This window comes from Mastigoproctus giganteus, chromosome 13 (assembly GCF_048544385.1).
Source record: "Mastigoproctus giganteus isolate SK-2022 chromosome 13, ASM4854438v1, whole genome shotgun sequence".
NCBI lineage: Eukaryota > Metazoa > Arthropoda > Arachnida > Uropygi > Thelyphonidae > Mastigoproctus > Mastigoproctus giganteus.
Window position 1 is genome coordinate 152838637 of NC_143587.1, and position 17369 is coordinate 152856005.

The window sequence follows — 17369 nt, forward strand, 5'->3', positions numbered from 1 at the left end:
CTAGACACTATAGAATATAATCACTATGATGATGTGGTTCAGTTCATGTTAACTGTTGCACTACTTATATCTACTGGTACCACTACTAAATACATGCATTACATGTATCTAATATTGGTACCAGTAATGGAAAGAATTTTTGGAAGGTTGACCAGGGAATTTTAAGCTGTGGTGTCACTTGAGCGCTAATGGATGAATGTTACTCTTCTGCTGCACCATCGGCTGTGGCAACAGCCACCATGACCCAGATCATCTCTGTTGCAAGCTACAGCTAAATCACTTATAATAACATACACGTATAAGTTATAAATCCAGTTTAATGTAAGAATACAAATATATACTAACAGTAGCTTTCGAGACGCGTGTCTCTTCATCAACTGACATTTAAATACAAAAATACAACGGATAAGTGCAATGAGCTGAGTGAGGCACGTTAATCATGCGTCATTGTTGTTGCACGGACGTGCGCTGCTTTCTACTCCACTGATCATCTAGCATTAAAACGGTTGTCTCTAGGATGGGATGTAGACGTATGCCTTTCTGGCGATTTAATGCCTTTGGATTGTTTACTGTGTTGAGTGACTCTAGCCATAGGCGGTGGCGAAAGTGTCGTGAGTGGTCTACTATTTCAAAGTCACGTTTGGGGTCAAGATCGTGGTTGGTGGCCCAAAAATGTTCCGTGACCGCGGAACTCTCACATGGCTAGAGTCGTGGAACTCTCACATGAGAGTTGTGGAACTCTCACATGGCTAGAGTCACTCAACATAGTAAACAATCCAAAGGCATTAAATCGCCAGAAAGGCATACGTCTACACCCCATCCTAGGACAACCGTTTTAATGCTAGATGATCAGTGGAGTAGAAAGCAGTGCACGTCTGTGCAACAACAATGACGCATGATTAACGTGCCTCACTCAGCTCATTGCACTTATCCGTTGTATTTTTGTATTTAAATGTCAGTTGATGAAGAGACACGCATCTCGAAAGCTACTATTAGTATATATTTGTATCCTTACATTAAACTGGATTTATAACTTATACGTGTATGTTATTATAAACCATGGACCCCAGAACACCAGGCCCATTCGTTACTATTAGATAAATCACTTGTTTTGAGAAAGTGGTCTTCTCCTTAATTGTTTCAAATTCCAGTATACTCTGACTGCAACTAAATCCCCATGGACTGTAGATGTGCAAATGTATCCCCAATTCACAAATGGTGATAAAAGGGTGGCATGTGTAATTACAGACCTGTTAGTTTAACTTCTGTTCTGGGGGAAACAATGGAGTCACTGGTTAAAGAAGCATTGCAGGATCATCTAGACAAGACTGCAGTAATAATTCAGACACAGCATGGGTTTGTTAAGGGAAAGTCTTGTCGGACAAATTTGATTGGATTGGATACTACGATGTGGTTACAAAGGAACTGGATGCAAAAAATTATTTTGATATCATATACTTGGATTTCAGAAAAGCTTTTGATACTGTTGCACTTGCTAGACTACTGTACAAATTGGATTAGTATAGTATTAAGGGCAAGTTGCTACAATGGCTCTTTGCTACTCAGCTAATGTTATTAGTAGTCTCCCAAGGTTCAGTGTTGGGCCCACTGTTGTTTTGTATATTTATCAATGATATTGATGAAGGTATATCATGGTTAATGTGTAAGTTTGCAGATGATACGAAGATTGGCAGAGTTGTTAATGGCAATAATGATAGTACTTTACTGCAACAGGATCTGGAAAAGTTGAGCAGATGGGCTGAGAGGTGGTAACTGAAGTTTAACATTAACAAATGCAAGGTACTGCTTATGGGTAGAAGTAACCCCAGAGAAACATACCGTGTGTTAAACTACACTTATGGTGATAGATAACGAAAAAGACCTGGGAGTAATTGTGCAATCAGATATTAAGTTTTCTGAGCAGTGCAGACAGGCTGCCCAGAGCAGGTCATGGGGTATTGTTAATGATATACAGGAATTTTGCTAGCAGAGATGAGGTGATTATCCCTTTGTATAAGGCAGTGGTCAGGCCACACCTTGAGTACTCCACCTGGAGGCCTCATTTAAGAAGGATATAGAGTTGCTTGAGTGAGTACGGAGAAGGGCAACAAGATTGGTGATTGGGAACGAAGGTCCTCTTACCAAGAAAGGCTTAACTTCTGCAAATTTCAGTGTCTGGAGACTCTATAAGGCTTTGAATTTGTTGAGCAGGCTCAATTCTTCTGGGATTCTTCCTTTTGCTCAGATTACGAACCTGAGGGGACATAAATTCAAATTGAGGAAAGGCAGTTGTAGAATAGATGTGCAGAAATTTGTTTTTAGCCAGCAGGTAGTTGATTGCTGGAACAAACTTCCATTTGATCTGTCGTGGAAGTTGATAGCTTAAATAAATTCAAGGAGGAACTGGACAAACTTTTATAGGGAATGGATGTGTGAAATGTTTTTTTTTTTTTGGCTGATGCTACATACGATTGCTTTCTTTCATCATATGCCTCTACTACTACTACATGGAGTTGTTGTTTGTTCTAGTAAAGCTGTTTTACCAAAAAAGCATTATTTTTATTTTGGTGTTATGATTTTTAAATAGTTGGCTATATTTGCCAATCTTAATTTTTAAAACTTGTCGGAAGCATCAGTAATGGTCATTTGATGTGCTCACATTTGCATTCTGGTGCAGGCACTTTTATTTTCCTCTCTATGTCAGGTTTTGTAACTAATTTTTTCTTGCACTTTTCAATTTCCATTTCCACATGCATTAGACAATGTCAATTCATAATAACATCTTTCTGTCATTAATGGTTTTCCACCTGTGACTAGCTGAAATGATGTACTTTAGCGATGCACTTTTTAATATATTTTTTTAAAATATTATGTTGCTTTTAGTCATAGGTAGCTTATCCTTTTTTTTTTTTTTTTTCTAGCTCTGAGCTTCCAACTTCAACATCTATCACTGAAACACCACAAGAAGAACATACAGAAGAAAAAAAAGTGACTTTCTCGGATGAACAAAATCCAACAGATCATGAAGCATCAGAAAGTCAGCCATCAGCAGGGAGGACCGGAGAAGATGATCAGAATCCTCCTGATGCTCAGCTACCTAACAAACAACCTACACAAACTCCTTCAGAAACAAAATTAAAAGGGTTTTCTTGGAAACCTGATCCTACTAATCTGTTCAGTTTATGCAAACATAAGTCAACCAAAGAAAGGAAAAATTCTGATACTGCTGAGTCCAGTGATGAGGCATGTTGTACAAAGTTTGCTCTATTAATTCGTAACAAAGCTATAGAGCTAGTAACTCATCCTCCTCTTTCAAAACAGCTACCGCCTGCAAAACCACCAAAGCCTTCAGCAGAAGCTGTTGCCAGAGCTAGGGCAGCTCGAGCTGCAAGAATTGCCGATGGCAGACCTCGCAGTTTTGGTGATGATATTCCTGTTGGTATAGATGGCATAACCTATATTGATGATGACACAGAATCATCAACAGACTATAAAGATGTAGAAGAGGATATGGTTTTTGTGGAGCCAGCATTCTGTAATCTAATTACAAAAATGACATCAGAGTTAAGTGTTGGACAAATGACAGATCCATGTAGTGATCATAGTATCATCAGTGATGTTAGTAGTTATTATACAGCAGATACAATCACTCTTAAAGATGAAAACTTATCTGATAATACTTTAGATTCAGTTAGTTTAGGCAGTGAGGATTCATATATTTTTAGGCCTTGTACCATGACTTTTGATAAGAAAGAAGTAATTCCACAAGTTGCTGTACCAGCTCGTGATAAGTCAAAGGTTCCTGTTTCGGAAATAACTTTTCCATCAACATTTTTAACAAAACAGAAAATTGAAAATGTGCAGTCTTCAACAAGTTTTAATGCAGGCCAAAATAAAGGCCAAACAAATACAAAGAAAGTTCCTCCCCCTATACCTCCTAAGCCTGCTGTTTTGCTGAAATCAATGAAACCTGTTAGTGTAACTAATTCTTCCAAAACTAATCTAAGATCTGATTCACCCAAACCTGTAAGACTCTCATTTCGTCGTGAACCATTGGGAATCATGCATAGACCATTAACTATTAGTACCGTAAAAGAAACAGATATTCCAGATTCTTCTAGGACAGGAACTTTTGATAAATCTCCAGAGAAAAGACTCAAAAATCTGTCTGCTGTGAATAGTGTTTTTGAAGAAAATGTAGAGAAAAATGATTTGTTGTCAGAAATGCAAATACCTCCTCCTCTTTCACCAAGTCATAAGAAGACTCCTCCTGCAAGACCTCCACCACCGTTCAAATCAAAAGAGGCACTGGATTTTGCAGTTTCTCTTCCAAATGAAGCAGACTCATTTAGTACTGTTATTCTTTCACCACCAGTAATAGGGATTCAGGGCTTTACCCCTAGCCCGCAACATTCTCCTCGTTTGCCTCATTATAGTGCCCATATTCAAATAGGTAAACCTCCCCGACCTCCACCTCCAATACGTTTTCGTCAACCACCTCACCTTGTTAATGGATTCTTGGAAACTGAAAAAGTGAATAGAAGCAGCACAGAAATTATACTGTCAGCAGGCCCTTTGAGTAAAGTTGATTCTTCTGGGTCATCCCCAGAAAAAGCTTCTGAGTTTTGTTTAAATACCTCTCTATTGCCAGAGGTTACCATAGCTGACATTGGGCAATCTGATAAGTATCAAGTTCTGACAGAATTAGACAATTCACTTGAACCTTGTGTTTCTGGCCCTGCTAATGTTACCACACCTGAGATATGTGAACCTTCTAATAAAACTATAATTCCTGTTTCTGTGGCAGATACTACACAGTTATGTACTTCTAATGGCCTTCAACTTAATATATGTGCAGATAATTTCAATGATGATATTTCTTCCTTGCCTTCATTTTCGAAAGAGTCTCCACCATCTGGACAGGATCCAGTGCCTGCTGAAGCTTCATCTCTTTGTGAAACTGAACAGAACATTTCTGTTATTAATACGATTTCTTCTGATATATTTCCTGAAGATAATCTCAAAATACCAGTCACCTCCAAAGAGAATATTTTATTTACTTCTGATGCCACATCAGAAGAACCTGTACCTCCTCCACGATCTGGACACAAAAGACCTAAACCACCTCCAAGAGTCAGGAGAAATAGATCTAGGACGGTAGAAATTGTTCCTGTAACATGGAATGAGATGGCAGTTCCAAGGCGACGTAGTCATTCTCTAACAGAGTCAGACATTCGTAAGAAATTAGAAGAACGTGAATTGTGCCAGTTGGAAAGGCCAGAAGTGAAAGCTTTGTACACTGCAGTTAATAAAGAAGGAGGAAGAGGAAAGATAAAGCAAGATGAAATAATGGAAGATAAGCTTGTAACAGATGAAAAAATGAAATTTCGACCACTGCCGCCTCCTCCTCCACCACCTCGATCTCGTTCTAAAAGTGGCTTGTGCTCTGTACCTCGAAGTAGGGCAAAAAGTAGCCCAGCTGACAGTTTGTCTCAAAAGGATAGAAATTTAAATGATCTTACTGGCTTATCTACAAATTACCAAAAGCCCATTCATGATATAAACATTGAACAGTTTCAGATGGAAAGGGATTCACCTGAATATCCTCATTCAGCTGATAGTACGTTGATGAAAATTCTTAAAGAAAGAAAGAGTGTGCAGCAGATTGATGAGAATGCTAATGTTGCTGAACCTTCTCCTGTGAATGCAGTAGAGGAAATTTGTTCATTTCCTAAAACAGCTTCATTTCTCCCAAATGACAAATCTCAAAGTTCATCAAAACCACTTAATGTGTTTTTTAATAAGCATGTGCATGAAGCTGTACATGAGTCAAAGTCAAAAGAAGGAAAACCACAAAGTCCTGCTCATTCTCGTAGATCTAAATCAACAAGTCCCAGTAGGAAATCTCGCACAAGTTGGTATGATGAGAGTGACATTTCAGGAGATCTTGCTGATATTGACACTGCAAGTAGCTCCCAGAAAGAGTCATTTGAAACACTTGATATAAGACAGATATCAAGGAAAGTGAATGATGGAATAAATCAGAAAGATAAATCAGGTAAGTCAAAAGGAGAATCGAAAAAGCTGAGGACCTCAAAGTTCTATTGTGATCCTGATGCAGCTATTATGGCTCCATTATTTATAAAAACTCCTGATTTGAAACAAGAGAAAGAAGAGGAGGAACAGTCTCCTGTACCATTAGAAAAATCAGAGAAGTCAGTACAGACATCGTTAGAGACAATTGAGCAGGGTACTGTATCTAGGGATGAGCAATCAGATGACACTGATGAACTTTTAAATATTGCACAAAATTTACAACAGGAACTAAGTCTTATTATTCAACGGCATAAACATCTTGGAGAGGAAGAAACATCAGAAGATGATTATCAAGTACATGGTTGCTCTTCTGGTGTAAAATCAAAAGTTTCAAGAATAAAATCTCATGGTGATCCAAATGTAAAGAAGGAGAAAAAATTTTTGTTAAGTGTCCAGTCATCAAATTCTGAGATAAGCATGCAAGAAACTTCATCTGAAGAAAGTGAAGAGGCGGAATTTGAGAAAGAACAGGGAGATAGATTAGAAAAAATGACCCCAGAGGAGACCTTACAGTGGAAAAGGCAGAAAAAAATTTTTTATATTGCAAAAGAAATAATGTCATCAGAAGAAGTCTTTGTAGATGTTTTAAAGTTGTTGAATCAGGTGAGTTACTTTCATTTTATGGAATTTAGTATTAGAAAAGATATATGAGGTGTAATCAAAAAATTCAAAGGGCTGAATTTGCATCTTGGAATTTCAGTGTCAGAGCAAGTTGACTTATTGTAACATGTTCGATGACTCATCTAGATTTTGTAGTGCATGAATCACATATCTGTACTCAGTCTTAATTAGCATTTGTTGAATAGCAGGTGTTTTTATTATGTGTTTTGTTGCATAATAAAAACACTTGCTATTAAAAACACCTACATTAGCATTAGCATTTAGCATTAGTAGAGGCATTTGATGCAAGAAAGCAAGCTTATGCAGCATCACCCAAAAAAAAAATAAAAATAAATAAAAAATAACCACTTTCGCTTCACCCCTCTGTTCGTTCGAAATACCTGTCCAGCTGAGCCTTAAACTTATTTAGGCTATCAACTTCCATGACAAGGGATGGAAGTCTGTTCCACCAACCAACCATCCGCTGGCTAAAGGCAAATTTCCGCACGCCTATCCTACATCTGTCTTTCCTCAATTTAAATTTATGCCCTCTCAGGCGATTATTCTGAGCAAGAGGAAGAATCCCATCAGCATTGAGCATGCTCAAACCATTCAAAGCTTTATACACCTCTATCAGTTCACCTCGCCGGTGCCTAGTCTCCAGACACTGTAATTTGCAAAACTTAAGCCTTTCTTCGTAAGGGCAACCCTTCGTTCCATTCACTAATCTTGTTGCCCTTCTCTGTACTCGTTCCAGCATCTCTACATGCTTCTTAAAATGAGGCCTCCAGGCCTGTATACAGTATTCTAGGTGCGGCCTGACCATTGCCTTATACAAGGGAATAATCACCTCCTTATCCCTGCTGGAAAAATTCCTATATATCACTGACAATACACCATGAGCTACTCTTGCAGCTGTCTGCACTGCTCAGAGAACTTCATATCTGCCTGCACAACCACCCCCCAGGTCCCCTTCATTCTCTACCACTGTCAGTGTAGTACCACAGAGTTGATACGTTGCTCTAGGGTTGCTGTTTCCCATATGTAGTACTTTACATTTGTCAATGTTAAACTTCATTTGCCACCTTTCAGCCCATCTGCTCTACCTTTCCAGATCCTGTTGCAGCAGCATAGTGTCAGTAGTGTCCTTGACAACCCTGCCAACCTTCGTATCGTCTGCAAACTTGGACATTAAGCTTGATATACCATCATCAATATCATTTATAAATACAGAAAACAATAATGGACCCAATACTAAACCATGAGGACCCAATACTGAACCACTAATAACATTAGTCCACGATCAGCAGTGTCCATTGATTACCACTCTCTGTCGTCTCCCCCTCAACCACCCCTTTATCCATAGCAGCAATTTTCCTCCAATGCCACACTGCTCCAATTTGTGCAGCAGTCTTCCATGTGCAACAGTATCAAAAGCCTTTCTAAGATCCAAGTATATAATATCAAAGTTATTCCCTGCATCCAGTTCTTTTGTGACTGCATTATAGTATCCAATCAAATTGGTCAGGCAAGACTTCCCCTTAACAAAACCATGCTGTGTCCGAGCTATAACTGAAGTCTTGTCTAGATGATCCTGCAGTCTTCTTTAACCAGTGCCTCCATTAATTTTCCGGGAACAGAAGTTAAACTGACAGGTCTATAATTACTTGTAGTAGTAGCAGTGGCATTTGATGCAAGAAAGCAAGTGTATGAGATTATGCAGCATCAGCCAAAAAAAAATCACACCATTCCCTCCAAATGCCTGTCCAGTTCCTCCTTAAATTTATTAAACCTATCAACTTCCGCAACGACAGATGGAAGTTTGTTCCAGCAATTAACCACCCGCTGGCTAAAGGCAACTTTCCGCATATCTAGTCTACATCTGTCTTTTCTTAATTTGAATTTATGCCCCCTTAGGTTCGTAATCTGAACAAGTGGAAGGATCCCATCAGAATTCAGCATGCTCAACCCATTCAAGGCCTTATACACCTCAATCAGATCACCGCGCAGGTGCCTAGTCTCAAGCCACTGCAATTTGCAGAACTTAAGCCTCTCTTGGTAAGAGGATCCCTTCATTCCACTCACCAATCTTGTTGCCCTTCTCTGTACACGCTCAAGTAAATCTACATCCTTCCTAAAATGAGGCCTCCAGACCTGTACGCAGTACTCAAGGCGTGGCCTGACCATTGCCTTATACAGAGGGACAATCACCTACTTTTCCCTGCTAGCAAAATTCCTATATATCATTGACAAAACCCCATGACCTGCCCTGGCAGCCTGTCTGCATTGCTCAGAAAACTTCATATCTGATTGCACAATTACTCCTAGGTCTTTTTCATTTTCTACCACCTTAAGTGTAGTACCACACATTTGGTACGTTTCTCAGGGGTTACTTCTACCCATATGCAGTACTTTGCATTTGTCAAGGTTAAACTTCAGTTGCCACTTCTTAGCCCATCTGCCCAAATTATCTAGATCCTGTTGCAGTAGCACACTGCCATTACTGTCATTAACAACACTGCCAACCTTTGTATCATCTGTAAACTTCGACATTAAGCCTGATATACCTTCATCAATATCATTGATAAATATACAAAACAACAGTGGACCTAACACCGAACCCTGTGGGACTCCACTAATAACATTAGTCCACGAAGAGCAGCACCCATTGATTACCACCCTCTGTCTTCTCCCACTTAACCATCCTTTTATCTATTGTAGCAACTTACCCTTAATACCATTCTGCTCCAATTTGTACAATAGTCTTCCATGCGCAACAGTGTCAAAAGCTTTCCTGAAATCCAAATATATGATATCAAAATTATATTTTGCATCCAGTTCCTTTGTAACCACATCATAATATCCTATCAAATTTGTCAGACAAGACTTTCCCTTAACAAACCCATGCTGTGTCTGAATTAGTGCTGCAGTCTTGTCTAGATGATCCTGCAATGCATCTTTAACCAGCGACTCCATTATTTTACCCGGAACAGAAGTTAAACTAACTGGTCTATAATTACTCGTGTCACCCTTCGATACCCCTTTGTGAATTGGGGATACATTTGCACATCTCCAATCCGTGGGAACCTCTCCTGAGTCCAAGGATGCTGTCATAATTATGGCTAAGGGTTTGCTTAGTTGCTTTGCCGCCTCCTTTAATATAACAGGATAGATCTCATCCACCCCAGGTGCTTTTCTTATGTTTAACTTCAACAATTTCTCCTCCACTTTGCTTTCAGTTATTACAGAATCATTAAGTATCCTGCTACAATTTGATAACCTTCTGCCATTTTCAAACCTTAATTCCTCATGTGTGAATGTAGATGCAAAATACTCATTCAGTTTGTTTGCTATCTGAATAGGATCATCAACAGTCGAACCATCGATGTCAAGTGGACCAATCAGATTCATCCCCTTCCTTTTAGAGTTTATATAAGTAAAGAAATCCTTGCTGTTTTTCGTAGCATCTTTTGCCAAGGATTTCTCGTAATCTGCCTTTGCTTGCCTAACCTCCTTTGTCACCTGATTACAGACTAGCTTATATCTGCCATAGGCTTCTGAGTCGCTTAATAATTTATATGCTCCCATGCATTTTTCTTCTCTATTACGAGGCTCATTCATTAGATAACCATTTAGGCCTAAACCTCGAACAATATTTCTTAATAGGTATGGAACTTTTAGTAGCTTCCACGATTAATTCCTTGAATGCTTTCCACTTAGAATTTACTGTTGGTAACATCGTCAGTTTATCCCACTGTACAGAATTTAAAAACTGTCGGAGACCACTGTACTCACCTTTACGGAAGCAAAAACCCTTTTCTTACCCCTGATGGTAATTAAATCTTTAAGTAAATCCCACATCAGTACACTGTGATCACTGCCACCTAGTGGTTCCTTTATCTGCAAATTCTTAATACACGAATGATCACTGCTGATAACCAGATCAAGAGTATTACTTTCTCTGGTTGCCTCTCGAACATGCTGCAGCAGAAAACAATCATCCAATAAATCCACAAAAGTCTGACTAGTGTGTGAGTGACCAACCACAAGTTCCAGTCAATATCTGGGAAGTTAAAATCCCCCATTATAAGACATTCCGATTTACTAGCCCACTCTATTTCTCTGTACAATTGTTCATTGTACTCATTCGAGGCGCCTCCGTAGCCAGGTGGGCAGGAGCAGCAGTGCGTAGCACACGCTTCTTGATTAGACTGGGGTTCGAGCCCATGACCACCAAATACGGAGGATGTGGAAAGGTCAGAGAATGACCACCGCATATCCCTGGAGCAATATGGCCTTAGTTGCTAATGCTCCTAAAAACCAAATAACAAACAAACAAACTACTCATTCGAGTCATTAGGCCTATAACACATTCCTACTCTTATTTTTGCTTTCACAGTGCTTATGTCACACCAAACTGACTTAACAGTGCACTGTTCATCTATATCAACTGGATGCAGTTCTTTTGATTTTATGTTTTTCTTAATTAACAGTATAACACCTCCTCCCTTTCTATCCTGTGTATCCTTTCTGTACACATTGTACTCCCCAAATTCCAGTTCAGCATTCCTTATATCTGTGTGACGCCACGTCTCTGCTATCCCAACAATATCCGCCTTTGATGTCTTGACCAACACTTCAAATTCATCAAATGTATTTACTATACTTCTAGAATTGGTATACATGCAAGCATACATGCTCCTACTCCTATTCTTAGTTACCCTAATACATCCCATATACCCACCTATTTCAGGATGACTGCCATCTGTCCCTGAAACCCCCAACACCCCACGCTCCAGGTCGCTACTTCTTCTAATAGAAGTTGTGCAAGAATCACCTTCACCTCTGCCTATGGGTACTGTTAAACTATTAGTCCTTGTATCCCCCCAAGCTAGCAGTTTTCCGACCCACCTAACACTGCTTCGATAGCATCAGCAAATATTCTTGCACCCTTTCTATTTAGGTGTATCCCATCCCTATAGAAGCAGTCTCTTCTGTTAACAAGTACAGTCCAGGCTGAAAAAAATTCTACCCCTTGAGCCTTGCACAATCTTTGCAGGGCCGAATTGATCGACAAGGCTCTCATCATATACTCCCTTCTATCGTGTCTGGGCAGAATTGCAGACACTTTCAAATTCAACCCTAATTCTTGGCTTTTGTTCAACAGTGACCTGTACTTGTTAAGTAATTCTGCCGGTCTCCTACTCCTAATATCATTAGTGCCAACGTGTACAACTATATCACCTTTTGTGCCCTTAAAAGATGATATCCGCTCTACAACGTCATCAACCGTTGCCCCTGGCAGACATACCCCGGTCCTGTTCCACCTATCCTTTTTACAAAGCATGTTTCCCGTTTCTCTGACAATAGTCTCCAACAACTACTAGGTCCTGAGGGACCAGCGCATTCTGCCTTGGGGGCTACCGCTGTGTTGCGCAATATTCAAGTGCAAGCTCTGGCGTTGATGTGGGCATCTGAGAGCCTGATGGGCCCCTCAATTTAGATCTTTTGAGGGCATCCACCCTGTCCTTCAAACTCTCATATAGGCCCATAACAAATCTGAGTTGTCGCCTGATTTCCTTACATAGCGCCGCATACACAAAGACATCCCCCATGGCAATGTCATCTTCCATTCCAGAGAGTTCAGCAAACATTTCACAAGTTGCACATTTTTTTAGGCTGTGATGCGTTGGAGATTCGCCCCCCTCAGTTCTCCCCCGAGTCACAGCACTCCTGCCACTTTGAGCCCGTTGCTTTGCTGCTCTAGTTTGGGGTCTGATACTTTAAATTAATAAAATCAATAAATTAAATTAATTAAATAAGTGAAGCATAATACTCTATAAATTATACGTTAGAGCTACCTAACGACTTCAGTTAAAAATTTGAATTCCCTACCACTATATACAAAAACAATGGCTGCAATCGAAGGAAATAACGGTTATTAAGTATTACGTATATCTACAAAACCTGTTTATCTAAATTAAAATAAAAATAACCAGCGTAACTATAACTATAAGACTACGTATTAAGTACAATATAAAATAACAATTATGTAAATAAAAAGGCAAACACTTATCGTTTTTTTCGGAGCCTGCAACTGACAGCTGTAATGTTTAAAAATATTTGTGTCAGCCTTTGATCCTCCTTTGTGAATTGGGGTCACATTTGCACATCTCCAGTCCATGGGTACCTCCCGTGAGTCCAAGGAAGCTCTCATAATTATGGCTTAGGGTTTGCTTACTTCCTTTGCTGCCTCTTTTAATATAACTGGATAGATCCCATCCACCCCAGGTGCCTTTCTTGTGTTTATCTTCAACAATTTCTCCTCCACTTTACTCTCAGTTATTACAAGATTCTCTAGCTTAATGCCAGAGTTGAATACACCTCTGGCATTCCCCTCACTGAATAACTCCTCATGTGTGAATGTCGATTCAAAATATTCATTTAGTTTGTTAGCTACCTGAGCAGGATCATCAACAGTTGACCCATCGATATCAAGTGGACCAATCTGATTCATCCCCTTCCTTCTAGAGTTTACATAAGTAAAGAACTCTTTGCTGTTTTTCTTTACATCCCTTGCCAAAGATTTCTCGTAATCTGCCTTCGCCTGCCTAACCTCCTTTGTAACTTGGTTGCATATCAACTTGTATCTATCATAGGCTTCTGTGTCACGTGTTAATTTGTATGTATCCCATGCATTTTTCTTCTCTGCCATATGTCTCATTAGTTCATCTGACATCCATTTAGGCCTAAACCTTGAACAATATTCCTTAGTTGGTATGTAAAGCCTAGTAGCTTCCAAGATAAGGTCTTTGAATGCTTCCCATTTTGAATTTGCTATTAGTAACATCATCAGTTGGTCCCACTGTATAGAATTTAAATACTGTCTCAGTCCATCGTAGTCGCCTTTACGAAAGAAATAACCCTTCCCTCTTCCCTTTACCCCTGATGGTAGTTACCTCTTTGAGTAAATCCTACTTCAGCACACTGTGATCACTGCCACTTAGTGGTTAATTTATCTGCAGATTCTTAATGCATCTTAATAATCACTACTGATAATCAAATCAAGAGTATTACTCCCTCTAGTTGCCTCCCAAACATGCTGATGTAGAAAACAATCATCCAGTAAATCCACAAAAGCCTTGCTAGTGTGTGTGACCAGCCCCCAAATTCCAGTCAATATCTGGAAAATTAAAATCCCCCATTATAAGACTCTCTGATTTACTGGCCCACACTATTTCCCTGTACAGTTTCTTATTATGCTCATCAGAGTCATTAGGCCTATAGCACACTCCTACTCTCAATTTTGATCTCCCAATGCTTATGTCACCAAACTGACTCGACACTGCACTGTCCAACGATGTCGACTGGCTTCACTTCCTTGGATTTTGTGTGTTTCTTAACTATTAACATAACCTCTCCTCCCTTCCTATCCTGTCTATGCTTTCTGTTGTCATTGTACTCCCCAAATTCCAGTTCTGCATTCCTTATATCTGTGTGACACCACGTCTCTGAAATCCCAACAATATCTGCCTTTGATGTTTTGAGCAATACCTCAAATTCATCAACTTTATTTACTAAACTCCTAACATTGGTGTACATGGAAGTATAGCTGCACCTGTTCTTTTTCTTAGCTACCCTAACACAACCCATGTATTTACTTGTACCGCAATGACTCCCAGCAGTCTCTGAAATATCCTGCATATTGTTTTCCAGGCTTCTGCTCATTCCTGTAGAAGCAGTGCAGGAATCACTTTCACCTCCGCCAGTGGCTACTGTTAATCTATTAGTCCTTGTATCCCCCCAAGCTAGCAGTTTTCCGACCCACCTAACGCTGCCTCGATAGTATCAGCAAATATTCTTTCACCCTTTCTATTTAAGTGTATCCCATCCCTGTAGACACAGTCCCTTCTGTTAACAAGTACAGACCAGGCTGAAAAAAATTCTACCCCTTGATCCTTGCACAATCTTTCCAGGGTCGAATTGACTGACAAGGCTCTCATCGTATACTCCCTCCTTTCGTGTCTGGGCAGAATTACAGACACTTTCAAATTCAACCCTAATTCACGGCTTTTTTTCAACAGTGACCTGTACTTGTTAAGTAATTCTGCCGGTCTTCCTTTACTTAATATCGTTAAGATACTAACTCTTAACGTTAGTGCCAATGTGTACAACTATATCACCTTTTGCGCCCTTAAAAGATGATATCTGCTCTACAACATCATCAACCTTTGCCCCTGGCAGACATACCCTGATCCTGTTCCACCTATACCAGAGATCAGGACATGGTGTCACACAGACATAAGCAGTGCAGAACTGGAATTTGGGGAGTACAATGTGTACAGAAAGGATAGACAGGACAGGAAGGGAGGAGGGGTTATGCTGTTAGTTAAGAAACGCATAAAATCTAAGGAAGTGCATCCAGTTGATGTGAGTGGACAGTACAATGTTGTATCTGTTTGGTGTATAAGCACTGGTAAAGGAAAAATGAGAGTAGGTGTGTGTGTGTGTGTTGTAGGCCTAATGAATCTGATGAGTATAATGAGCAATTGTGCAGAGAAATAGAGTGGGCCAGTAAATTAGAGTGTCTTTGTTGGTCACACACACACACACACACACTAGCAAGGCTTTTGTGGATTTATTGGATGATTGTTTTCTGCAGCAGCATGTTAAGGAGCCAACTAGAGGGAGTAATACTCTTAATCTGATTATCAGTAGTGTTTCTTCATGCATCAAGAATCTGCAGATAAAGGAACCACTAGGTGGCAGTGATCAGAGTGTGCTGAAGTGGAATTTACTCAAAGAGGTAACTACCATCAAGGGTAAAGGGAAGGGTTTTTTCTTTCGTAAAGGTGACTACAGTGGTCTGAGACAGTATTTAAATTCTGTACGGTAAAACCAACGGCAAATTCAAAATGGGAAGCATTCAAAGAATTAATCTTGGAAGCTACTAGGCTTTTCATACCAACAAAGAAATATTCTTCAAGATTTAGGCCTCAGATGAACTAATTAATCATGTGACAGAGAAGAAAAATGCATGGGATACATATAAATTAACATGTGAAACAGGAGCCTATGCTAGATATAAGCTGGTCTCTAACCAAATTACAAAGGAGGTTAGGCAGGCGAAGGCAGATTACGAGAAATCTTTGGCAACAGCAAAGAATTCTTTACTTATGTAAACTCTCGAAGAAAGGGGATGAATCAGATTGTTCCACTTGATATCGATGGTTTAACTGTTGATGATTCTGCTCAGGTAGCTAACAAACTAAATGAATATTTTGCATCGACATTCACACATGAGGAGTTATTTGGGGAAGTGAAGGGAATGCCAGAGGTGTATTCAACTCAGGCAGTAAACTTGATAATCTTGTAATAACTGAGAGTGAAGTGGAGGAGAAATTGTTGAAGGTAAACACAAAGTCACCTGGTGTGGATGGAATCTATCCAGTTATATTAAAGGAGGTCGCAAAGGAAGTAAGCAAACCCTTAACCATAATTCAGAGCTTTCCCGGACTCAATGGAGGTATCCATGGACTGCCGATGTGCAAATGTGACCCCAATCCACAAAGGAGGTCACAGGGCGACACAAGTAATTATAGACCTGTTAGTTTAACTTCTGTTCCATGGAAATTAATGGAGGCACTGGTTAAAGAAGCACTGCAGGATCATCTGGACAAGAATTCAGTTATAGCTCAGACACAGCATGGTTTTGTTAAGGGCAGGTCTTGTCTGACCAATTTGATTGGATACTATGATGTAGTCACAAAGGAACTGGATGCAAAGAATAACTTTGATAACATATATTTGGATCTTAGAAAAGCCTTTGATACTGTTGCACATGGAAGACTGCTGCACAAATTGGAGCAGTGTGGCATTGGAGGCAAATTACTGCTATGGATAAAGGGGTGGTTGAGGGGGAGAAGACAGAGAGTGGTAACAATGGACACTGCTCATCGTGGACTAATGTTATTAGTGGAGTCCCTCAGGGTTCAGTGTTGGGTCCATTATTGTTTTCTGTATTTATAAATAATATTGGTGATGGTATATGAGGTTTAATAGCCAAGTTTGCAGATGATATGAAGGTTGGCAGGGTTGTTAATGACAATAATGACAGTACACTGCCGCAACAGGATCTAGAAAAGTTGAGCACATGGGCTGAGAGGTGGCAAATGAAGTTTAACATTGACAAATGTAAGGTACTACCTATGGGAAGCAGTAATCCCAGAGTAACATATCAACTCTCTGGTACCACATTGACAGTGGTAGAGAATGAAAAGGCCCTGGGGGTAATTGTGCAGGCAGATGTGAAGTTTTCTGAGCAGTGCAGATGGTCTGCAAGAGTAGCTTATGGTGTCTTGTCAATGATATACAGGAATTTTTCTAGCAGGGATAAGGACGTGATTATCCCCTTGTATGAGGCAATGATCAGGCCACACCTTGAGTACTGTATACAGGTCTGGAGGCCTCAATTTAATTAGGATGTAGAGCTGTTGGATCGAGTACCGAGAAGGGCAACATGAGTAGTGATTGGAAGAAAGGCTTAAGTTTTGCAAATTACAGTGTCTGGAGACTAGGCACCTGCGAGGTGATCAGATTGAGGTGTATAAAGCCTTGAATGGTTTGAGCATGTTCAATGCTGATGGGATTCTTCCTCTTGCTCAGAATAATTG

General features: G+C 39.9%; 1 protein-coding gene across 3 annotated transcripts in view; it reads left to right on the forward strand.

Moving 5' to 3' along the window:
• The window catches only part of LOC150076529 (uncharacterized), a 437825-nt gene that overhangs the window by 235388 nt on the left and 185068 nt on the right, over positions 1 to 17369 (forward strand). For all 3 annotated transcript variants that reach the window (XM_090387824.1, XM_090387826.1, XM_090387825.1), the window contains one exon: positions 2922 to 6699. In XM_090387824.1, the coding sequence (XP_090243950.1) occupies positions 2922 to 6699 (3778 nt within the window). The remainder of the gene's footprint in view (positions 1 to 2921; positions 6700 to 17369) is intronic.